The sequence below is a fragment of the Squalius cephalus genome, assembly GCF_949319135.1.
Source record: "Squalius cephalus genome assembly, chromosome: 8".
NCBI classification, from domain to species: domain Eukaryota; kingdom Metazoa; phylum Chordata; class Actinopteri; order Cypriniformes; family Leuciscidae; genus Squalius; species Squalius cephalus.
The window spans coordinates 42,571,958-42,598,714 of record NC_137129.1 but is presented as its reverse complement, the minus strand read 5'-3'; the positions used below and the strand labels follow the sequence as shown (position 1 = coordinate 42,598,714).

Genomic DNA, 26,757 nt, shown 5'->3' with positions numbered 1-26,757 from the left:
TTCTCTCCTCCCCTCTTCCACATAATCCTCTAATTCAGCAGTATTCTGAGGGGTTGTTCACACAGAACAGATTTTCCTCATTGCACTGAATGTTTTGAGCTTGTCTGTCAGAGTAAACTCTGCTCTATTGTTTCCTCTGTTCGCTAAACTGGATCAGCAGCTTTTGCTAGTAAAGGGATTGAACTGCACGTCAAAGAATACTAAGGTAAGATTTGTTCATTGTTGCTAGTTTAGAGCTGTCCCGTTGGAGTTGAACGGCCAGAACGTATTAAACGTTTTCTGTTTTCAGTTGAAAATGGTGTCATGTAAGTTAATAACCAATAATTTTTACAACAGAACTGAATCAATCAAAAACTTACTTTAACCAGACAATGACTTTCTTCTAGATCTGCTGTACAGCCGAAACTAACTTTGTTGTATTATTTTCCTGATATCACTGTAAAGATGCTTTGAAGAATATACTGTAAAAAGCGCAATATAAATGAAGATGACTTGAGTTACAGTGGACACTTTTTAGTCTTTGAGCTGTAAATAGAGGAAGTTCTCTTAGTAGTGAAGCAATCAGTGCCTTAATTAGAAAATTAACCTTGGATTTATTATAGTAAAAGTGAGTAACCATGTTTTCTTTGGCGAATTGATTACCATTTGAATAACAACAGTTTTACTGTTACAAATATTATGGTTAATGTAGCAAAACCACGGTTAATTTGTGGTTTAACTGCAATAACCATTTTTTTTTTTTTTTTTTTGGTTTTATTTTTAAGGGTTTACTGAAGATCTACTCTGGTAAAGACCAAAGAGTTTAGATACTGAAGGCTACGCATTAGTCTTTATTTCCTCTTTCTTCCTTAATACTCTCATTTTGTATAATTACATACGTGTCATCAGTTCATCTGTTGTTTACTGCGGGTAGAAGTATGTAGTCAGATTACACTCCATGTTTCCTTAGTTCTCTTGGCAACAAAACTTCATTCTGGCATTTTTCTCGTATATTTTCTTTCATAATTCACACCTGCAAGAGTAAATCCATCTTTATCAATTAAAATGGCTCTGGGATGTACAGAGTTAACTCCCTGAAATCACTGTGTATATAAAAGTTTATGTGCTATTTAAATGATTTCTGCATTATAAGTTTTTTTTTTTTTTAATGTTGTTTTTATTAACATTTTTCTTGAAATGGGTAAATACTCTACTTTTGATATACAGATCCAAGATGTTATGATCTTCTTTGTGCCTTACTTAATATTCATGAGATAAAAACACATTAATAACCGCCTACCCTCAAGCCTGTCATTATAAAAAAAATATTTTAATGATAACTGTTATTTATTAGTCTCCGTCATAACTGAGCTGTTTATGAACTAGATGACACGAGCTCGATTTTTCTCACCAAACAGGTTTAGAAACTTTAGCTGTCAGAATTGAAAGTATTTTCAGAGATTTATTGTACGCCATTTTACACCAGGGCATAAAACGATTGTTTAAGTCAGAAAACTAGAGCATCAAAGTGTTTAATATTTCTAGTTCCTCTGCAGGAATGTACAGTTCGAGACGGGAAAAACTGCGGTAAACTACAGTAACTCAAGGTGAGTGAGCTTTAGTCAGGAGAGCTGATCTAGACTCACTCCCTCATCATCTATAGTAACTACAACAAAAAATAGTTAACCTTAAAATGGTGTAGTTTACATTACAATAATTACCCCCAAAAATTGTTTTAACATTTTTTACTTAGTAATTTTTGCTTAGTGTCTCAAACTTTGAAATCATTTATATAATTTATGTCTAAATAAATACCCGTAAATTAAAAGTGTTGATGTACGGAGCCCCTAAAGGGACGTGGTGGTGGAAATATTTTTAGGTTGGGAGAATTTTTTTTCTCACATCTTTTGCATTCCCTCGCAAAACTTTTGCGTTCCCCCGAGAAACTTTGGGTTCCCTCGCAAAACTTTTGCGTTCCCTCGCAAAGATATTTGCGTTCCCTCGCAAAACCTGTTTTGAGCTCGGACAGACACTTCATGTTTAATGTCCAGCTGGCAGTGTTTCAGAGCTCTGTACGTTAATGGAGCGTTTCATAGTGTTTGAACTTGGACTCAAATATAAAGGAAGTTTTGCGTATATAAACAAATATAAACAGAAGTTTTGCGTGGGAACACAAAATATTTAAAAAAAAATTCTCCCATAACAATTTTTTTCCACCAATACGACCATTTAGGGGCTCCGTAGTTTACTGTCCACCAAGGCATCACTTTACGTGTCTTGTGTCCACACCCATGGAAGAGAGAGGGGTGGGGGGAGCAGTTGCTCATTATCATTTAAAGAGACATGCACTGAAACGGGTCGCTGTGGACAGAGCTGTTTTAGAGGAGGTAAAAATGGTGTTGTTTTACATAACCATTGAGGAGTTTTAACTCAGTGCTTAACTCAAGGTCAAGGAGTAGTGAAATTGGCAATATTCACATAGGCTATTCGAACTTCCCTATTCTTGAGCTAAACGTTGTTAAGACACAAACGACACCTATTTACAATCACAACGAGCTAACCCAATTCTCATCAAAACGAGCTTTATAATATTAATTTGTCTCTAAAGACGAATGAGAGACAAGTCCAAATAAGGGGCCGTCTGCAAAGTGCAAATCCCAAAACCCTTCTGCACATTTTATATTATTAAACATATTCAATAGCTTCACTGTGACGCACTGTACTGTCACCAAATTCAGTTCACACATCACTGCTCTCCTGCTGGTTATACTACATTACTTAGTTTGATAAAAAATGCATTTTTTTTTTGATTATTTATTATGAAATAAAATCAATAGAAAAAATTTTTTAATAATAATAATAATAATAATAATTTTTAGAAAAAATATTAAATAACTTCACACTGTTATACAGTGTAATGCCATCAAATTCAGTAAGCAAATATAATGCAAAAGCTGCGTACATAATTTGTGTAAATAATAGGCCTACTTATTTTTTATTTGCAATTACTTCCCAAACTAAGTGTTGTAGGCCTATAACCAACATTAGAGCAGTGATGTGTGAACTAAATTTGGTGTGTTACAGTGAAGTTATTGAATATTTTTCATAATATAAAATGTGCAAAAGCAGTGTAGTATGACCAGTTGGTCACCATTGATGTGTAGCCTAAACTGAATTGGGTGGCACTACAGTTTGTAGCATTTAAGTTAATGACTATTTTTGTATTTTTGACTGAGTTGATGCTATAGTCGTTTTTTGGGTTATATTGCACTTTGCAGACGTTCCCTTGAACTTAGAGATCCATTTAGCCTATATTATAAAAGCTTGATTTGATGAGAATTGGGTTGTAGCTCGTTGTCTAGGTTACTGTGATTGTAAATAGGTGTCATTTGTGTTTTAACAACGTTTAGCTCAAGAATATTGATCCGGGAAGTTCGAATAGCCTATGTATGTGTAGCCTATGACTTCACTGAACTCCTTGAGTTAAGCACTGACCGCATTTCTTTATATTTGAGTCCAAGTTCAAATACTATGAAACGCTCCATTAATGTACGGAGCTCTGAAACACTGCCAGCGGGACATTAAACAGGAAGTGTCTGTCCGAGCTCAAAACAGGTTTTGTGTGGGAACGCAAATATCTTTGTGAGGGAACGCAAAAGTTTTGCGTGGGAACGCAAAAGATTTAAAAAAAAATAATCCTCCCATCCTAAATTTTTTTCCACCACCACGTCCCTTTAGGGGCTCCGTAGCCTACTGATGTTACAACTACCAGTGTAACATCAGGTAAGGTGGGCTGTAATGATAGAAACACAAAACATTGACATGACATTTTGTTCATCAATTTTACTTGGGGGATTTTATAAAAATATGACTGTGAAAATATGAATATGAAAAAAAAACTGACATCCATTTCACATGTATGTATTTAATTCATTTTAATTATGTTATTGAAACATAAAGTGCAAATTAATAGGGAAAATGTTTTTTTTTTTTTTTTTTTTTGTAAATGACTTTGAAAAAGTAAGTTACAGTATAAACTTCAAGTAAATTGCAAATGAAATTTTAATTCTGACTCATCAGTGTAACCGAGCATCTCCATGAAGACTGAATGAATCATGGACGACACACACACATTCAGACATGGAGATTTTTCTCAGGGATGCAGGTACTTCAATCTTCATATGATCTTAATGTTATGTATATCACATTAGGATGTATGGGTGTTAGCCAGGGTTGTTAAGGTGATCTGAGTGGTTTTCTCATATTCATGTGCTGATATTTAATTAGGATCCTGAGGGTCTCTGTACACAGAGTAACACTATCCTTGTGCAACATTTCTAAATACTAAGTACTCTAAGTACTCTTCAACATTTCTAAAGCTTCTATTAGACAAGGTTATCTGTGTAAGGTTTATATACATGTTAAATTGACTATAAGAATTCTCTATTCTATCTCTATTCTAATGTCTCTGCTCTATTAATGTTAATTCCACAGAGAGAGATCAATCTCACCAGAGTCCAGCTGTGTGTCCATGAAGAGTGAAGCGTCTATAATGGAGCCAATGACATTTAAAGGAAGACAGAGATCAACTGATCTGAGGTACAACATTTCTGTCTGTCTGTCTGTCTGTCTGTCTGTCTGTCTGGATAGATAGATAGATAGATAGATAGATAGATAGATAGATAGATAGATAGATAGATAGATAGATAGATAGATAGATAGATAGATAGATAGATAGATAGATAATCTCTGTGGTGTTTCTCTTTATGTAAAATAAATTCTTATTTTTATTCTATTATCTCCATTCTAATGTCTCTGCTCTATTAATGTTAATTCCACAGAGAGAGATCAATCTCACCAGAGTCCAGCTGTGTGTCCATGAAGAGTGAAGTGTCTATGATGGAGCCAATGACATTTAAAGGAAGACACACATCAACTGATCTGAGGTGATGGATGGATGGATGGATGGATGGATGGATGGATGGATGGATGGGTGGATAGATAGATATATAAAGTATAGACATAGTTAAAGGATAGATAGATAGATAAATTATAGACATAGTTAAAGGATAGATAGATAGATAGATAGATAGATAGATAGATAGATAGAGTATATATATAGATACATAAATAAAGGATAGACATATAGATAAATGATAGATAGATAGATAGATAGATAGAGTATATATATATATATATATATATATATATACATAAATAAAGGATAGACATATAGATAAATGATAGATAGATAGATAGAGTATATATATATAGATACATAAATAAAGGATAGACATGTAGATAAATGATAGATAGATAGATAGATAGATAGATAGATAGATAGATAGATAGATAGATAGATAGATAGATAGATTGACGGGTTGCTGTAAAGACCTTTGAGTTTCTGTGTGCAGTGTTGCCAACTATTTTCACAGGAAAGTAGCAAACGCCTTCCCTAAAAGTCGCTAGATGACGTCATACGTCAATTAGCATATTCATGACGTAATCGCTTCGTACTCGCGTTCTGCCTGCCTAATGTGTTTTCTCTCTAAATTAATGCTCCCATACTGTATATAATATAATATAATATAATATAATATAATATAATATAATATAATATAATATAATTTAATATAATATAATATAATATAATATAATATAATATAATATAATATATTATTGTCAGAACGAGAGTCGTAGATGCAAGTGCAAGCAAGCAGTTTATTGAAGACAGGTTGAAACAGGGATAATACTCAAAACACCACGAATAACAGGCGGGCGACCAGGATACACATTCACATGAGAGGATGAGTGATATGAATAAACCCAGCGCGGATGCAGACTGATGACTGGATGACGAGAATCCAAACGATCTCCAGAAGCCTGGATACACAGACGAGATCGAGGAAATAAATCCATTTGGAAACTCTGACACAGGAACTGGGCAAGAGAGCACAAACAAGAGTGACAACCCAACACCCAGCAATAATCACTCCCGCTAGATAGGCAGCTAACAACAGAAGTAACAAGCTGCAGCTGCGGACTGATTAAGTGATCAGCTAGTTACTAAGCAACAAACAAGCACTACACACTCAGAGCCCACACCCACAACAACCAACAGATACACAAATTGAACACATGGATCGATGAACCGTGACAAATATATAGCCGAATGTCAAATAAAGATGTTCTCATTTCCTATCTTTTTTTTGTCTGACAAGAACGAGTAGCTTTAATATAGTGAATGACTACATTTTTTATAGGCCTATGTGGACAATTATCTGAATTGAGAGAGTTCGGGAACCGGATGAACTAAAGCTCTGATAGTATTATATTACAAGTATTAAGCACAATAAAAGAAAGGAAATTAAAATGTTCAAACTAAATTCTTTAAATATAAAACAAAAGAAAAGCAGAAAAGTGATAAGTCCGTGGAAAAACACTACTCATTCACGTCTGTCAGCAGCCATGCACTCAACAGATGAATGTGTTGCTGCTCCTCTCATTCACTGAACAAGGTAGACACACAGCTAGAGAGAGTGACGGCGGGGAGAAAGCAAGACCTCGCGCTCTCAGGACAGTATTGGCAACATTTGAAGGTTACTGAGGTTTGTCCAAAAAGTCACTAGATTTGTCGCTAGTCGCTTTTTTGAAAAAATGTCGCTAAAGGGGCCTGAAAAGTCACTAAAAATAACGACAAAGTCGCTAAGTTGGCAACACTGTCTGTGTGTGTATGATATGACGATAGTTTTTTCTCAAATTAAACGGTAAAGTGCTCATGAAGTGACTCTCAGAGCGGCTCTGGAGATTAATTTCATCATGTCAACATATCGTGAGGCAGCAGAGACTGAAAACAGCACGAGCGTCACTCGTGCTCAAGCGGCAACCTCCCTGTCTCTCTCTTGAAACCAACACGGAAGTGAATTCAACGGCAATTCATCGACTGGCCGCTTGAGGCTGGGTGCAGAAGTGAGTCAAATCTGCATCTCCCCCATGTTAAAATACTCAACTTTACAGCAGAAAAAAAACACGTTTACAGCCTGGTGCAAAAAGTGGCTTTGGTCTATAAAGCTTATTTTTCCCTTCATGACAACTGTGAGGGGGGTGAATTTTTTTATAACTCATCCGTTTAAATTATATTAAGCCTTAAATTTCTGCATAATTAAAGGCGTGTCCACTTTTGAGTGACAGGTGGATTCCCGCGGCTGTGGTCATTAGTCATCATTAGCCGTTTGTCTGCTGTCTGTAAGCCGTCACGTTACCTCAGCTCATTGTCTGACTGTAAAAATAAATCAATTCAGGAGTGACGCACTGCCAAGATGGTGACTGTCGGCCACGCCCACTTTAGGCTTCAAAAACGGTCTTCAGAAACCTACGGGTGACGTCACGGACACTACGTCCATATTTTTTTACAGTCTATGTTCGTGCTTCAGTGTGTGTGTGTGTGTGTGTGTGTGTGTGTGTGTGTGTGAGGTAAATGAAACCGCGCGTCTGTGCCATTCATTCACACAGAGACAAGCAGAGCATGCAGGGTTAATATTTAAATAGTCTTTTTGCAGTTTTATATACACAGACGTTATATGTATTTATTACATGGCTTGGTTGAATTCTAATGTAGAATGCGGTGTGTTATTTCTTGATAACAGACCGCTGCTAAGTATAACACACCGTTGACATGAAAAACAGAGTGTTGCTATGGACGCAGGATTCTAACCGGAACGGACTATTTTCTTTAGCGGAAGCAATACAATAATTTTTAAATCAATAAACTCCTTTTTAAATCAATATTTTGTGTCAAATTATTGATTTATTTGGTAGGTAGCCATGTAATAAGCGGGATAATGTATATAGCGAATACAACCTGATCAGCCTGTCGGGGTTGTATTCACTATAACAACCGCCTCGCTCTACATTATCCCTTACATACACTATATTGTGGTATATATCAGCTACAGACAGTGCTCCACGTAAAAAAGTTAGTCTGAAGCTTAGATAAAAACATGGACGCAACTTAAAGCACCTGCCGATTAGTGGGTACCGAATACCCTGTACTACTTAGGTAAAGTTGGTTTTATATTTGCACATTCAGACTTCCGCGTTTAAGAACTTTCTTAATAATATGTTCAATAAAGCAATTTTTTGCAAATTCGAAGCAGCTACATGATATTGACAACTAAGTCAACTACTACATTTTCCACAATCGATCAAAATGGGCAAGTATTGTTTTAATGGCATACTTACTTGCGAATGTCCACTGAATGCCCAATGTAGTGTGTTAAACAAGATAGGCACCATCTAATTTTTTTCATTGTGTTTGAACAGACACCCAGAACTACAGAAATGCTGGTATCGTCACATTTTCAGTACCGACTTGGTACCGAAGTACCGGTACTTTGACAACACTAATAGCTAGCTAGCTCTATTATCTCTATTCTAATGTCTCTGCTCTATTAATGTTGATTCCACAGAGAGAGATTAATCTCACCAGAGTCCAGCTGTGTGTCCATGAAGAGTGAAGCGTCTATGATGGAGCCAATGACATTTAAAGGAAGACACACATCAACTGATCTGAGGTACAACATTTCAGTCTAGAGAGACTTGCCAAAATTCTGAAAATGTATTTGAAATCTTGAGCCAATCATCTCTTCCTCTTCTCCAACAGTTTTAGCATGAAAATATGATAATGGACATGAATTAACTTTAGAATGTATATTGAAGAATACAATAAATCTTACTGAAATTTATCACCTCAATTATAATTGCTGAATCAGTCAATACAAAATCGGTCAATCATGTCAATAAAATAGCTTGTGAACAATGTGATGTTATAATTACTCCAGGAAAGTTATCTATCATTCTACACTAGAGAGGATCATTTTGTCAAACATTTATTTTACAGAATTAATTAATTGTTTTCCTTTAATTTGACATGTACCTGAAGTGAGTACAAATTAAATAACAAAATAAAAATTGAGAACCAAAAATTGAGGCCAAATAACAGCCGTGCTCATCTTCATAACAACAACAATGTTATTTGCATGATATAGTGTAATTATTTGATTGACTATAGTTCATTTATTTTATTAATAATTCTATATCTTTAATTCATGTTGTAATCTGTTATTTTCCAAAGCACATGTAAATCAAATCTGCTGAAGAAGTTTCAGTGTCTGTATGAAGGAACAGCAAAGCAAGGAAACCCAACACTCCTGAATGAGATCTACACAGAGCTCTACATCACAGAGAGTGAAAGTGGAGAGATCAATAATGAGCATGAGGTGAGACAGATTGAGACACAATCCAGGAGAGCAGCAACAGAGGACACACCGATCAAATGCAATGACATCTTTAGTCCTTTACCTGGACAAGACAAACCCATCAGAACTGTGCTGACAAAGGGAGTCGCTGGCATTGGAAAAACAGTCTCTGTGCAGAAGTTCATTGTGGACTGGGCTGAAGGGAAAGAGAATCAAGACGTCCAGCTCATATTTCCACTTCCTTTCAGAGAGCTCAACTTGATGAAGGACAAAACACTCAATCTTTCAGATCTTCTTCATGTCTTTTTCCCTGAAACAAAAGAAATGGAAATATCCAGTGATGAATATAAAGTGTTGTTCATCTTTGATGGTCTGGATGAGTGTCGTCTGTCTCTGAGCTTTAAGAGCGAAGTGAAACTGTGTAATATATCTGAATCAGCCTCAGTGGACGAGCTGCTGATGAACCTCATTGAGGGGAATCTGCTTCCCTCTGCTCTCATCTGGATCACCTCCAGACCAGCAGCAGCGGATCTCGTCCCCTCTGAGTGTGTCCATCGAGTGACAGAGGTACGAGGCTTCAATGAGCCACAGAAGGAGGAATACTTCAGGAAGAGAATCAGTGATCAGAGTCTGGCCAATACAATCATCACAGACCTGAAGTCCTCGAGGAGCCTCCACATCATGTGCCACATCCCAGTCTTCTGCTGGATCTCAGCCACTGTTCTAGAGGAGATGTTGAGTGAAGCAGAGAGAGGACAGATTCCCAAGACTCTCACTCAGATGTACACACACTTCCTGATCATTCAGACCAACATCAAACATAAGAAGGACTATAAGAAGAGAGTGAAAGATGAAGATATGATTCTCAAACTGGGGAAACTGGCTTATCGGCAGCTTGTGAAAGGCAACCTGATCTTCTATGAGGAAGACCTGAGAGAGTGTGGCATTGATGTGACAGAAGCATCAGTTTACTCAGGATTGTGCACTCAGATCTTCAGAGAGGAGTTGGGCTTGTATCAGGGGAAAGTCTTCTGCTTTGTTCATCTGAGCATCCAGGAACATCTAGCAGCTCTATATGCACACAATCACTTTACATATAAGAACAGAAATGTGTTTGACAAAACCAAACAAAGTTTATTTTCTAAAATCTTAAACCAGAAGAAATATCACTCATTATCTAAGCTGCACCAGAGAGCTGTGGACGAGGCTTTACAGAGTAAGAATGGACATCTGGACCTTTTCCTGCGTTTCCTTCTGGGTCTCTCATTGGAGTCCAATCAGAATCTCTTACGAGAACTACTGACACAGACTGGAAGATTCTCCTACAACAAAGAGGAAACAGTTCAGATCATCAAACAGAAGATCAGGGAGAATCGCTCTCCAGAGAGATCCATCAATCTGTTCCACTGTCTGAATGAACTGGGTGATGATTCTCTGATGCAGGAGATCCAAGATTATCTGAAATCTGGAAAAATAGGAGAAACCCAACTCTCCTCTTCACAGTGGTCAGCTCTGGTTTATGTGTTGCTGACATCCGCGCAGAAGATGGATGTTTTTGATCTAAAAAAGTTTATTGGAGCACAAAATACAGCAGATGAAGTTCTTCAGAAGCTGATGCCTGTGGTTAAAGAGTCCAGATCAGTTCAGTAAGTCACTCTGACAACAATCATTACACTGCTAAAACATGATCATATTCATTATTTTTGGAATGTGCTTTCGTACCAAAGCAATACTGTAAAATGAGAAATTCATATATATATCAGGTAACCCTTTACAATAACAGTACATGAATAATCATATACTAATACCTGAATTAATAGTTATTTCAACATGAACTCATGATTAGCAAAGATATGAACTAATCATAAACCAATGAAGAGCTATAGAGAGTAATAGAGAGTCATAAGGATTCATACATGAATAACAGAAACCTTAACTGTTAGTCCATGTTTGATAATTAATGCATAGGGGTAAACTAAATCAACCAGACTCAACCAAGACTAAATAAGTACTCTGAATTTGAATTAAACATGATTTAATACTAATTTAATTATTTAAGTCTCAACGTTGTCTGTTTCTCTCCTGTGGTGAATAATGAATGATATACAAAAATAATATATAGGGTTTACCATACACAAGGTTTTACCTGGCCGCCCAGGAAAATACAATTCGAAATTCCAATTCAGTTGGATGAAATTGCATAAAATGTTTTGTTTTGAGAGAGAGAGAGAGAGAGAGAGAGAGAGAGAGAGAGAGAGAGAGAGAGAGAGAGAGAGAGAGATAGATGCATGCAGCGTCGACCCGTGAACTGATCGTGAAATGACCGTGAACAAAGGGGCGAACTGGACATAATCAACTGCATGCTGAACGGCTGTTTAATTCAGGACCTTATTCGGGCAAGTTATCTTGTTTTTATTTGAATGAATCCTGAGAGTCCATGAAAAATAAACACCAAACAAAGATTAATTGTTACTCATAAAAAGATGTAGTGAAATTCCAGTCATTTTCTCTTCCGTGGGGAATTGACCCTTTGCGGGGAGTTTGATTGACAGGCGATCTGACCAATCATAATCTGCCATTTTTGTCCAACAAAGCGTTCAGGAGAGTTAGTAGATTAACTTTGGAGGATTTGAACTTGAAAAACGGCGTGTACTGACGTCTTTCCACGGTTTCCACGGAAGTTAGCTAGAGCAGAGATGTCCTAACAATGACTAACGTTAAAATTGTATATTCTTGAGAATTTTGATATGGCCGACAGACAACCAAAGAGACCACGATCCGATGAGCAAATAACAAAGAATAGGGAAAAGGAGAAGGAATGCCAAGTCCCAAATTTACATCGGAAAAACATTCAAAAGGTGGTGAGAACTCTGCCGGCAGAAGGGCTACCAATCCCAATTCGGCTCTGTTTTTGCTGGACAGGGTGAATCCATTTTGTTTTTTCTAAATGGTTCATGACTGTTTCAGGAAGCACGGAGGGGGAGGGAACGGGAACGGGAACGAGATGAAGAGGAGGGAGGGCCGAGCCAGCCTCCGTTTTGTTTGACAATACTTCGAACATCAACAAGAAGTGACGTCACCCAACATCGCTTAGAGCAGCTTTAACTAGAAGGAAGAGATGATCGGTTCACGAGCAGCTTTAACTGAGACTAGAGCGATCTGTCAGACACATTAAAGAGCCACAAAACGGTATTTATCATTTAAATTTCTTTAAAAAAAAAATGGTGAGACTTTGTGTTTCATATCAAAAGTAGCCTGGTCTGTCCTGTCTGTCAGTGTGTTGTCAGTGGACTCTCTGCTCCGCCATGTATTTTCTCCGCTCTGCATGAGAACATGATGTGGCGTGAGAGTGGCGTGGCTTGTTGGACATAGCAACAGTAACTAAAGGGGGCGGGTCTTTGCGAACGTTCAATTGTTGTGTCACTGTAGACCTTATGTAGCCTCACCCCTTTACAGCACTGCACTCGTTGTCTTTTGTCTTCCGTTTTGTATTTTCACTGCAATCAGTAGCGGCTGGTGGAAAATATCTTAGGTGGGGCTGTGCCATATTCAGTCAGTTTCAATAGTTTGGTAACCATGGGAGCCATCGGGTCTTTTAGCGTTGTGGCATGCTCTTCCTCAAGACATCCATCAAGCATCCACCCTTCTCTCCTTCAAAAACCTCTTAAAAACACATTTTTTCTCTGGATATTACTCTTCAGTTTTCTTCAATTCACAGTCTGTAAATTATACCTTGTTGTTGATGCTATTTGCTTTGTTGGTATTTTTTACATAACTTTGCAAGTGACCTCTGTATATTGCTTTCTGCCCTTGGTATGTGTATTATGTAACACCTGCGTCGATTGACAGGCACTGACAATATACTAATATCTATAGGCCAGTAGGTTCGGCTCGGAAGGCATAAATTAAACAGCTTAACTTTGTGAGGAAATAAATCTGTATTGAAAATAAATTGATTCTTTGTGGAGAATAAAGTAAAAGAAAGAAATTATTTAACAGTATTCACAGTATCAGTCGAATGATATATCGTAATGACAAAGAAACTCAAAATCAAACTGCAATACATGAATAATGCATGGACTAATCTCGGTGCACCCAATAACTCCAGAGTTTAGTTAGACTGCAATCTCATAACAAGTTTGCAATTATAACTTTTGACAACCTCAGTTAACAAAACAGGGAAAAAAATAACTCTTTGATATTCAAAATGTTATAAGAACAATTCAGGAGGTTTTGATTCAATAGATTCCGTTCAATAACTCTGTTCAGTACATTCAGTTTAGTAAATAAAATTCAAAAAGGTTTGGTTCAATATATTCAATCCAAAAGACTCAGTTCAGTAAATTCAGTGCAAACGATTCAATTTCGATTCAGTAATCTCAGTTCAGAAAGATTCAGTTCAAGTGACTCGGTTCAAAATAGTTCAGTTCAATAGATTCACCAGGAAAATGATTTGATTCCACAGTTGTGGAAAACTCTGTGTGGTACGAAAAAATAAAATAAGGATCAATAAAAAATAGCACCATCTCCACAAAGATATTCCTTTGATCGGTCTCTCGAAGGAAAAAAATAAAGAAAATGTGGCTCTGTTTGTGTGAAACAAGCAGGTAATCGGAATTTTCCTACCCGGTTCCTGGGTTAGATTGAACTTTCGCCTCAGACAGCGTTCATCTCGTGTGGGTTGACTCGCCATCTCACATCTTCCTCTAATTGAAATGATCGGAGCTCCAGCATGGGAAAAAAACCTGACCAAAATCCAAAGAAATAAATGCATAGATGTATTTTATCCTCTTTGACTCCTCTTTTTAGCTCTTGCTCAAAGTTATGTTGCTGCTGATATCATTAGTCTCGTGCATAGACAGTAAAAGAAATGGACACAGCGACCCCATAGACTTCAATGGAGAAAAGTGAAGCAAATTAGAAGCATGCTTCCTGATGGCTGAGCGACTGCGCAGACTCAAACTGAGCTTGACGACGTAATGTGACGTGAACAACCTGTCTGACAGTTGTAAGTCTTCTAGTAGCTGTGCCAAGAGAAATCTGAATCATTCCCTTCCGAATCTTGCAGAGACGGAGAGTGTGAGTAGGAGCTGTCCATGAGCAGGAGCAGGAGAAACTTTATGACTCTCTATGGGCTTCTCCCTTGACTTTATCGGACTTTATGCCTCCAAGTCCCCCCGATTGACCGCGAGCTTCTCCTCCTGTCTATACGGTAATTGATTATGACGCAATCATTAGCCTATTTTTTACAAAAACTGCTTCTACGGGGCCATAACGTAAGATACAAGGTAATGGAGCCTTTTATACATTATCGTGTTTCTTTAGAAATAAATAATGGACAAATAGAGTCTTTAAATGCCTCAGATGTAAAGTTATTCGCTGTCAAAGTGACACCAAAATGAATTGGCGGCCCCCGGGGGTGGTACGCTTTTCGGGCGCTGGATTATCCCCCTGGTCTCGTGAAGAGAGAAAATGGTTTCCCACATCCGCGACTAGCGTGGTTGTGATTGGATGATTACTGCAATATCAGTCATCACACTATTTTATAATTTCTTATACTTTTATTATTAGTATTATTTCTGATTAGTTTATTATTTTAACACTCTTTAATTTATTCCTTTTAATAATAAATTTAAATTATACAGGATTACTACATCTGCTTTTAACATCCTTCAGCGTCGCCTACCCCCTTCTCTGCAGTCACACTTTTTTCAGTAAGGGACAATATTTGCCCCCTTGAATACATTTTTCAAGTGCATTTTTTACTTTTACAAATACCTTTATAAAATTAAAATAAAATAAAAAATTTCAATAGAGAAATATGAAATGATGGTTAAAATGAAGTGATGCTTTTAAATATTAAATTAAAACCGCCAGTAGGTGGCAGTAAGTCACTGTCTTTATGAGTGAGTCATTGAGTCATTAACGAAGTTAATGAACAGTAACGAAGCAAATAGCTGTATTTATGAATGAATGCTGCTGTTATGCTGTGGCTTTCGTTGGAGCTATTATTTTGTTGTAAAAAAATAATTAAAAAATACTGACAAAACATTGTTGAAAATTTCGTTTATTGAACTGTTGTATAAAATCAATGTCACATTTGCAATCGTGTGGATATTCGTATAATGTGATTAACATTAAACATAGGAACTCACACAGGGTTTTTGATCGAAGATAGATTGAATCTTAAATTGATCAGTATTTTTATGCACAGTCTCTGTCTTTATTTAATCTTCATGCTAGTAAGTGTTAAATCCCCACTTTTACAAAGGTACATGGTCGAGAACGGCAGTATAGCGCAATTTGCCAAGGCAGCATAATCTAAACTCACAAAGTTGGTCATCCACGCTGCTTGTGTGAATGCAGTCAGTTTTGACCGCAAAAGATGAGGTAATTTGATCGGATGTCATGCATTTACGGCATTTTACCTTATAGAAATACATACTCAGTTTTAATGTTATCTTAAGGTGGGGTAGAATTAAATCAATAGCAAAATTCAGCATTTTGTTTGCGTACCCCCTTCTGTCACCTCACCTATCTTTGTAAAGCGACCTTGGGTGTTGGAAAGGCGCTATACAAATACAAATTATTATTATTTTTAATAATAACCACCCAAACACAATTGAACACATTGCAGGAAACCAATGCTCTGTGAAAAAGTCAGTAATTATTTAATGCCAATATTAAAAGGTTGAGGTATTTGTATTCTTACAGAAAAACAAACATACTGCACAAACTTTCCATTTGCATTTGCAATTGATTTCGTTACTGTCTCAGACAGGTGCATATCCCTCACTCAGGTAACTGTCCATGCTGGATCTGCATGTTGCCTTGCCAAATCGCGCTATACTGCCGTTCTCGACCATGGACCTTTGTAAAACTGGGTATTTAGCATTTACTAGCATGAAGAACAAATATAGACACAGGCTGTGCATAGAGATCAATTTAAGATTCAGACACTTCAAAGTTTCAAAGTTCCTGTAATGTTGATCACATTACGAATATCCACACGATTGTAAATGTGACATTGATTTTATACAACAGTTCAACAAACAAAAGGTATTAATATTAAGTGATCATTTTAAACACAGTATTGTCAGTATTTTTTGCAACAAAATAATAACTACGAAATCTGCAGCAGTGTTGGTGAACGAATCTGATTCATTCATAACTCGGTCACTTGCTTTGTTACTGTATGAATGAATGACTCAATGACTCACTCATAAAGACAGTGACTTGCCGCCACCTACAGGCGGTCTTAATTTAAAATTTAACAGCATCACTTTGTTTTTACCATCATTTCATATTTCTTTATTGAAATGAATGAAAAGCATTATTTATTTTCTAAAGGTATCCGTAAAGGTAGAAAATGCACTGGAAAAATATTAGGGCTGGGACGATACACCTATCTCCCGATTTGATATTATCACGATACTTGGGTGCCGATACGATATGTATTGCGATTTTTTTGAAGAATTGCATTCTACAAGTATTGCGATTCGATTTTGCGATTTTTTTTTTTTCTTTCTTTTTTTTAAACACTAGACCATGGGAAAAATTAAATCATACACTTATACAGACATACATGATGTACAGTATAAGATGAGTCACGATACTTGGGTGCCGATACGATATATATTGCGATTTTTTTTTTTTTTTTTAAGAATTGCATTCTACAAGTATTGTGATTCGATTTTGTGTTTTTTTTTTTTTTTTTTTTTTTTAAACACTAGACCATGGGGAAAAGTTAAATCATACACTTATACAGACATACATGATGTATAAGATGAGTCATATTTACAAAAACAATTCATCACATTTTTCTGACTTATTTTAGAAACATACAGTACTACATTCTCTTTAATAAATGATAATTGATAAATGATAATAAATGATTCAATAACAAATACTTTTTTAACAGTCACTTGTTGCCACCTTGTGGTGAAACAATGTAATCGATAAATGTGTTATTTTAAGTGCCAAATCAAAAGCTGATTTACTCTTTTTTGATATCGCTATCATAGACATCAGTGTTTATATTTGACCTTTAAACTTTTATCCCAGTACTTCTATGATAATTTGAACTATTGTATCACAGAAATAATGATAGGCTACTATGAGGAAAAGACTGCTGTTTCATGACAACTCTCTCTGGGTCAGCGGCAACACAGCTTTGAATGTTGCAATATGATTTTGTCAAAGGTTTAATAGACAGACAAACTGAAAGAAGATCGCGTGGGTGTTTGAATCGAGATCACAGTCTTTTAAAGATGAGTCGTGGAGCTCTGTCTTATCTCTCTCTCAGCATGAGCAGCGCTGCGCGTCATGTGCGAGCCTTGCGAGGGCTTTTCAATTCACGTGTCCACTTATATTACGTCACTCAACACTCAAAAATAACGACACATTTCATCCTCTGTTGAAACGAAAGTGGCTAACTTCTGTCAACCTCATCTATAAGCAAGGGCAAAAATAAAGCAAATTTAATTTGAATTCATATAGATTCTGTAATAATCAAAAAATAAAAAACAAATAAATAAATAAGCACCACTTCGCCCTGCCCACCACAAGTAAATTCTCAACCTACGGGAAACACTGATATATACAAAAAAGTTTACCATCAAGTAACTGAAAAGGATGTTTAATCTTCATTAGATTCTTTCCAAAGTTTCTGAGGTCATTTTACTTTTGATAGTTTTTGATAGTGTTTTATGCGTATTTCTAGACACTTTTAACCTTATTTTGATTATTCTTAAGTTAGGTAAAATACATCAAATCTGTCCTAAATCATAAGCATCTAAATTTTCATACTCACAATCTATAGGTCAGAAGACTTCTTCATGGTCTGTTCAGTTCTGTATTTTAGAAATCAAAGACTTTTGGCAGGCAAGCTTATTAGTTTCAATTAAATATAGTTTTATTATTTACAGTTAACTAGTTTACAAAAAGGCATACTTGTAACAGGACAATTGCATATTTTCCACAACAATAGTTATAAGCATGATTGGATGATGTGAAGAGGTGACAACTCATGGTTCGAATTACGTGGGAGCCAGTGGGAGCTGAGCTCCCATAGAGAGAGGATGAGCTCCCATGAAAGCAGTAAAATCATACACCTGTGGGGGTCTCTAAAAATCATCAGCACCATTATTTTAAATTACAAATAAATACAAATAAAGCACTTTTTCCTTCAGACTACTGTAGCATGACTTAAACGATAGGACAAGATGCCAAACACATGGATCTCACGGGATCTCGTCATCACACTACATCATTATGCTTAAATCAACTGATCAAAGTACTCGTTGCCGCTGCGATTAGTGGCGCGGATACTGTTTGTTTGTGGCTCGCGCAGTCTTCACTCGGACGCACGCTTCAATCCGTTGTGGAGACTCTCTATTCGTTCCAGTGAAATTACAAAACAAAATGCACACAAACGTGTCTCTGCCTGATATACAACCACTGATAAACATAATCGGATTTGATTTAAAAAAAAATATATATATATATATGAGTACGGATTCGAACCCAAAACCTCTGACACGCTTGGCAAATGTTCTACCACTGGACCACATTAGACCTCATTAAATGACAAATTAAACCAAATTTACTATTTAAATTAAATTGTGTTGCCAACGCTTTTTTTTTTTAATTTTTATTATATTTACAAATTTTTATATTTTTATATTACATTATTAAGCTACGCCTTTTTTTTTTTTTTTTTTAAAGAGACCCCCACAAAGATGAAATCATAATTCGAACCCTGTTGAGGAGAATGGAGAAATTCATATATATCTTATAATTTATATCAGTGTTTCTTGAACTGAGAGACTGAAGAGTGTCATTGTTCTGTACAGGTTGAGTTATTGTGGTGTTACAGATGAAGGTTGTGCTGCTCTGACTTCAGCTCTGAGATCAAACCCCTCACACCTGAGAGAACTGGATCTGTCATTGAATAAAGTAGGAGATTCTGGAGTCAAGCAGCTCTCTGATCTACTTCAGGATCCTCACTGTAAACTGGAAATATTAGGGTAAGATTGTATAAAATGTCCTAACATAGTCCTCTATTTTAATTGTTAATAATGATTGCCATACAAAAAAAATCTACTGTGAAATTACTAATGGAAATGTTGATTTTATTTTCATTAGATTCTTTCCAATGTGTCTGACATAATTTTACAGTATTAATGACAGTATAAACATGACTGGACGATGTAAAGATGTGACAGCCGTGTTCATATACAGATATTTTGATGATTTTTGGGTACTTGAATAAAAGTAAAAAAATTATATTTGGTTACACATTGTTTTAAGGTGTCATTTTTACAGTGTAATTATATATAAGTACTAAGTAGGGCTGGGCGATATGGCTTAAAAAAAAAATCCCAGATTTTTTCACAAAAATCCGATTTACGATTTAAATCAATTTATTTTTCTTCCCTTACTTAAAATCAATCTGCAGATGACAAAGAAATTATTCAAAACTAGTTTTAATTTAATTTTGTTTTGATTTTCCCTTCTGGGATTTGTATAAAGTGTATTGTGATTGTCAAAACATTTGGTAACTAAACAGAATTTTATTAAGTTTAGTGACAACACAATGTTTACATGGTACAAATGACTGGTTTGCTTTTTATTACTGCTTTCACAATTTCAATTAAATTCTTGTGATTTGATTCTGATCTTGATTCAATATCGATTCCTTTGGATAAATACTAGGTACAGTAGGTACATGTTAATTTAAAGCCCTGTCAGCTGGTATTATTAAAAATAGCATCTCAAATTAAATATTATGCGTTTTTTTATAATAACAACATTATAATATTTTAATAGGTAAAAATATAATAAATATGTAATATAGTTATCATATTTAGCAAAAATACTCCTCTCTACAGCAATTATTTTAAAGTCCAACTAACGTGCTATGGTCATTAAATGGCTTTCCAGAGGTAAGTTAAATGTTATGTTACGTGACATATTGTTCTCCAGCTGTTATTATGACCGCCGCTAGCGTAGCTAGCGAAAGCGGTCATATAGGGATTGTCAAAGTTTTTTTTTTTTTTTTTTTTTTTCGTCATCTACTGAATTTTTCGTCAACGATACCAGGGACACCGAAACACCGGGGAACATGAAATTTGGTGGCCATGTAGCCCCACTAGACTTTTACGGAAAAATTTTGTTTGGTCCCCGGGGGCCACTCTCCCCCCGCGCTGGGCCCCCCCATGAATTTTTCGTCAACGATACCAGGGACACCGAAACACCGGGGAACATGAAATTTGGTGGCCATGTAGCCCCACTAGACTTTTACGGAAAAATTTCGTTTGGTCCCCGGGGGCTGGGGGTATGCTAAGTTTCGTAGAATTTCATCCATGGGGGGGTATAAAATAAATTCATTTATGTACACATTTAGTGACTGTACACTCATCGGCCTGTAGATGGTGGTGTTGAGCGAAGGGTTGCTGGTTTAGGATGATACTGTCACACACACATATGCAGGAATACAAACAAACGCAAGCATGCACACACACTGACATCCACACGCACGCACAGACACACACCCATACACACACATACAAATCCACATGCACAGACACACACACACAAACACACACGCGCACACACATGTTCGCACGCATACATACACGCACAGACACACACACACACACAGACACACACATACACAAACACACACACATACACACACACACAGACAGACATGCACATACTACTACTTTTTTAGGTATATACATAAACACGCAATACAGCCAAATTGCTCCACGTCATTTATTTTTGTGGAAAGCCAGTGCAGGCCTGAGCGGCAGTCATATTTTGTACCGCCATGCGGTACATCTAGTTATAGACCTCTCTCCGCAGTTGAAAAACACAGATCGATAGATTTTATTTCATTTTGGTAAGTTGAACTGTATCTTTCAAATTCATTTGTGTTTATTTAGCCTAGTAGTAAAGAGTAACAGATGATCGGTTCACGTGCCAATTGAACTCTGTCAGCGATCTGTCAAGCGCCAAAACGGTGTTTATTGTTTGAATTTCGTAATTAAATCGACAGAATCTGAGAGCTGAGAATTTGTTTCCTAGCAATAGTAACCTTCTCTGTCTTGTCTGTCATGTTAGTGTCCTCTTTGCTTCGCGATTTTTCTCTGCATGAGAAAATGGATGTGTGGCGTGAGAGCGTTTAAAAAGTGACGATTGCGTGAGTCTCACGGTGAATTCGTGAGAGTTGGCAGCCCTGAGGAGTGCAGATTCAGTTTGTAAGACTGTAGGTTGTTTTTTTGGCGGGTGTGCTTGTGCTGCCGCAGTCTTGTTAATTTGCCATGTTGCTTGTGTATCTCTATGGCAAACGCGCGGGGGAAGGGTGAGCCCGTTCGGAGCTACGGGAGCCCAGCGGGGAGCATCGGCGAATGTTAAAGAGAAAACCGATTTTCATTCAAACAAATCGATGTAAACTACACATTCGAGTTAATCGATAAAATCGATTTATCGCCCAGCCCTAGTACTAAGTAATATTAAGCAACTACATATAGGGTAAGGGTAGGATTAGGATTTGGTTGAGGGTCAGTTGCATGTAATTATGCATAATTTACTGTTATTACTATGGTAAGTTCATTGTGCTGGACTTTAAACTTCGGTTTAAACGACTTTTATTTTGATACTTATTTTTGGGTTTTTCTTAGTTTTCCAATGGTTTCCTGTTTTAAAGAGGAAGTCGGCCATATTCCTTCAGTGCTTTAGTTGTGCAAGGTGCTCCATGTGGTTACAGACATCCAACTTCATCTTGCCTATCAAAGCTCTTTGAAATGCAATATCTGTAAGTGACTGTTTGATTTTGTTAAGTGATCATTATGAGTACTTTATTGTAGTGATGGTGAAATGAAGCTTTGTGAAGCACTGGGGCTTTCCTCCTCGACTGTATCATAAAATGGTTCATTACTCGAAGCTTTTAAACACGTTGCACACTAGCGACATCTTGTGGTCAAAAGATGGAAAAGCAGCCTTTCTGTCCCAGAAGACCATTTTTTATTTTTATTTAATAAATCACTTTGTGCTCTGTAAACCACAAAGCAATACAATTAATTCTCATAATTCATGTGTTAGTGTTGATGTAGTTCTTATACAATGTATGAACAAACAACTGTATGAATTAATTTATGAAAAAATAAAATAATAAATGGGACTAATTCACTTGTACAGAAACAATTCTTATGAATCTGCTTTGATCTACAAATGCAGCCTTATTCACATCAACTTTAGCCTCAGTCCTAATTCTATGAGTTCATAGGCAAGGCTCATGTAGGCATATATAATCAAAATAAAAGGAAATTGTGTGGAATGGTGAAGTGCTGGTGAACTGGGGAGCTGACATTTTATTTTGTGCGTAATTTAATAAATTAAAGTTTTTTTTATTAAGGAACAGGACTTAAACAGTGTGAGGGCTAAGTCTAATTCTTTTTTTATTTACTACTACCGAAGGGCATGACACTCGAAACCTGCTCAAGGGGTTTGCGCTATTTTTGAATCTGAATACGAAGCAGTCACGTGACTGTGTGTGGAAACGAAGCTTCGGACGTCACAGATCACGTGGTTATGGCAAAACGAATCAAGCTCCGATACACTGCTTCAATTTGAGATGTTTTTTTATTTTTATACAAGCTTCGAAGCCTCGGTGCTGAACGTCACATCACTACTTTATTGCTGTGCTATGTAATGTAGTATTTAATTCAGCATGTTTTTTACTTTTTTCTACTCAAGTTTGCAAAGTATTAATCTATGCTGTTGATATACAACTGTATTGTTGTTGGTTCTTTGCTTTGTGTGTTTGAGAATGCTCATTTATTTGATGATTTATCTATATTGTGAAATTCATGCTTGTGTATTTTCTCTTCTTTGTAGTTTCACACTTTTCATTATTAAACGTAATAAATTTCACCTTCGTGGAGTTTATTGTGGAAGTGTTTAGTGGCTGGATAGCTGGATCATTTAAAACAGTGAGGCCAGTGACATTCATGTAACATATGTAATAAGGACACTGTTAAATAAAGTGTTATCAAATATTCTTGCAATTTTAATGACATGGAAACTATCCCGCTCAAGCAGTTTGTAGAAGCGGGTCTGAACCTTAGACTGGACTGGACCTGTTAATGGTGCCTTGGATTAAGTGTCTAATTGTGAAGTTCCTGCTTATCTGAGCTGTAGATCATGAACTGAGAGACTGAAGAGTGTCATTGTTCTCTACAGGTTGTGGGATTGTGGTGTTACAGATGAAGGTTGTGCTGCTCTGACTTCAGCTCTGAGATCAAATCCCTCACACCTGAGAAAACTGGATCTGTCATTGAATAAAGTAGGAGATTTTGGAGTCAAGCAGCTTTCTGATCTACTGCAGGATCCTCACTGTAAACTGGAGATACTCAGGTAAGATTTTATAAAAGTCTCAAAGTTGTTTGTTTCTCTCCTGTGGTGAATAATCAGTGATATACAAAAAAGGTTTACCATTAAGTAATTATGTTTAATCTTCATTAGATTCTTTCCAAAGCTTCTGAGGAATAATAATAATAATAATAATAATAATAATAGATTTTATTTGTAATGCACTTTACATTTGGAGCAAATCTCAAAGTGCTACAGTTAATATCTTAAAAGGGTGGTAAAAACATTAATACAAATAGACATAGTAGTTAAAAGTCATAAGTTATCCTAAAAAGAAATGTTGACTTTTTTTAAAAGTCTCAATAGTTTGAGGTGGCCTCAGATGGTTGGGGAGGGCATTCCAGATCCGAGGAGCGACAGAACAGAAGAATAGGGCTTTTATTAAAAGTAAAAATAAAGCAAATGCAAACAAAAACTACCCCAAGTGGGAAGACTTGACTTGACTTGACTTGAGTAAAGGAGGAACACACAATCATACGACAATATACGACAACAAAACCAGCACAGGACTGCAAATACAGGGAGAATAAATAGGGAGAGCAAACAAGGCAGGTAACGAGGGAAGACAGGTGGAGCAAATTAATCAATAATCAGGTAACAAGATGGGAGGGGATAGACAATCTACAGGACAGCACATGGCACAAGGAATCATGACAAGCCACGTGCTCACACCAAACGAGACATGAACACGCAGCTAATGAGAATACTCATAAGCCACGGGTTCACACAAAACATGACAACATGAAAGCACACAGCTAGTGATAAACACAAGACAGCACAAGACAAAACATGACATGAAAGCATGTGGCCGATGTAAATGAACCGTGTGCTACACAAAACACACAAAAAAAGAAAAAAAAAAACACGGAGCATGGATGTCTGAATCCTGACACAGAACCGAAAACCAAACTAGACCGACGTGGTGGGATCCAAACATCCCGCTCTGCACATGTAACAAATCACGTAGACAAGTGAGTGCATGTCTCAAGCATGCTCGATATGGCGCTCCAATCGGGTCTTTAATGCAACTTTACTAAAGACCCGATTGGAACGCCATACACAATTAACTTTATCTTCATTCCTCTCACTGAACGTGACATCTGCATCTGTCTTATAGCGTGACATCTGCGTCTGTTATATTTTTGTCTTTTCTTGTTTAACCCACATTTTGAGGGCCAAATGCCCCCAGAAAAATAGAAATATGGAAGATATAGGCTAGTGCAATTTTATAGCTTATTGTTGGGTTTGTTATGTTTTTTATCTTTTATAATTTTAATAGGCCTAGACTACAGTACTTTGATATAGGCTATATATCAGTGATCGCCAACTCGATCTCGTCAACTGTATATGAGGTTGTTTCTGTAGATCCTGTAAATAGAAGAATAGAACAGTAAAAATGTAAATGTCTGATAACCGAAATTATACAACTACAATCTGCAAAAACAGATTAGGATACTATATAACTATTACTATAATTAGGCTACTATAAACCTAGGCTAAACCTGACCGCGCGGGCGCCTCCATGATTATATTGTCTGCTATTGGTTGATGACAAATTGATTAAAATTAAGATACAATTTATAAAAACGAAATTCACTTAAAAAAAAGGAGGGAACGAAGGACGTAGTCGACGTCGACTGAATGGGATCACCCTAGGGAGCCTATCATCTTCGAGCATGTTAGAACGAAGGACGTAGTCGACGTCGACTGAATGGGATCACCCTAGGGAGCCTATCATCTTCGAGCATGTTAGAACGAGCCAATGCGCGCAATAGGTTAGGTATAGCCTCTGAAAATGGTTCAGTAGAACCACTTCCCTGCTCTTGAGCATACTCAGGCAGGTCAGCACCGACTAGACACGTTCCTCTGTGAGGCGTGTCGTTTGTTGGACCGACTCCAGCTCCATACCGAGAAAAGAGATCCTCTGCACAGGGGCGAGTTTGCTCTCTTTTCCCAGTTGACCCGAAGACCCAACTGGCTGATATGTTGGAGTAACAAATCCCTGTTTTCGCACAACTGTTCCTAAGACTGAGCTAGTATCAGCCAGTCGTCGAGATAGTTGAGGATGCAAAGGCCACACTCTCTCATGGGAGCAATGGCCCCCTCCGCGACCTTCATAAAAACGCGGGGTGACAGGGCTAGCCCGAAGGGTAGGTCTTTGTACTGATAAGCTCGACCCTCGAACACGAAACGCAGGAATGGCCTGTGTCCCGGCAGGATGGAGACATGAAAGTACGCATCCTTCAGGTCGATCGCTGCAAACCAATCTCGGGGACGGATGCACTGAAAAATGTGTTTCTGCGTTAGCATCTTGAACGGGAGCTTGTGAAGGGCCAGATTCAAGTGTTGCAGACCCAAGATTGTCCGTAACCCACCTCCTTTCTTGGGTACAATGAAGGACGGGCTGTAGAAGCCCGACTTCATATTGGCTAGAGGAACCGGCTCTATCGTTTCCTTCGCCAGTAGAACTGCGATCTCCGCACGCATGACGGGCACGTTCGGTCAACACTGAAGTGTACAGAACGCCGCTGAATTTGGGCAATTGCCTGAGGCTCGCTCTGTGCTGAGGCCTGGGTGAAGGCTGCTGCTTTAGGCCAGCGGCAGGGGGATGCCCTCAACGATGAGCAGGCGGAGGAACTGCCACCGGCGGCGGGGTGATGGCAGCAGCGGGCCACCGGGGCAGGATGTGGGAGGGATGGCCTCGTAACCCTTTACTGCTCCTCCGTCAAGGTTAGTGAGGGGGGGAAAGCTCTCCATGCTGCTTCTGGCAGTAAAAGGTGCCATCCACGACCTAGTAAGCTCTCCATGCACTTCGGGAAAGAGGGGCACTGGGGCGGCAGGCTGAGAACAGAGCACGGCCCGCCCCGAGATACCAATCATCCAACCGAGACTGAGCAAGACATGGTGGAGGGTTCCACTTGAGCACGACATCCCATTTGAGCATAGTTGACAACTGAGGATCTGATCCCGAAGGGGATAACGCAGCCGAGTCGTCATCGGTCAGCTCACCCTCCGATGCTGCGATCGGCGTCCTGTCCCCTGGGGGAGCCTCGAGTGAGACATCTGGTCGGTCCATTACAGA

The 26,757-nt window shown here is 37.6% G+C and overlaps 2 protein-coding genes across 2 annotated transcripts in view; one reads left to right on the top strand and one right to left on the bottom strand.

Annotated features, from left to right (window-relative positions):
* LOC307163747 (uncharacterized protein) overlaps nucleotides 1-26,757 on the bottom strand; it is a 70,130-nt gene that overhangs the window by 1,671 nt on the left and 41,702 nt on the right. The gene's annotated exons all lie outside the window — the stretch shown is intronic.
* LOC307162988 (NLR family CARD domain-containing protein 3-like) lies at nucleotides 1,486-25,636 on the top strand (the record flags this gene model as incomplete). Its single annotated transcript, XM_079878780.1, has 7 exons — nucleotides 1,486-1,586; nucleotides 4,060-4,144; nucleotides 4,474-4,578; nucleotides 9,113-10,882; nucleotides 19,091-19,264; nucleotides 23,565-23,660; nucleotides 25,576-25,636. Exons 2-7 carry the CDS (start codon nucleotides 4,095-4,097, stop codon nucleotides 25,634-25,636), a joined length of 2,256 nt encoding a protein of 751 aa, XP_079734906.1. The 5' UTR covers nucleotides 1,486-1,586; nucleotides 4,060-4,094.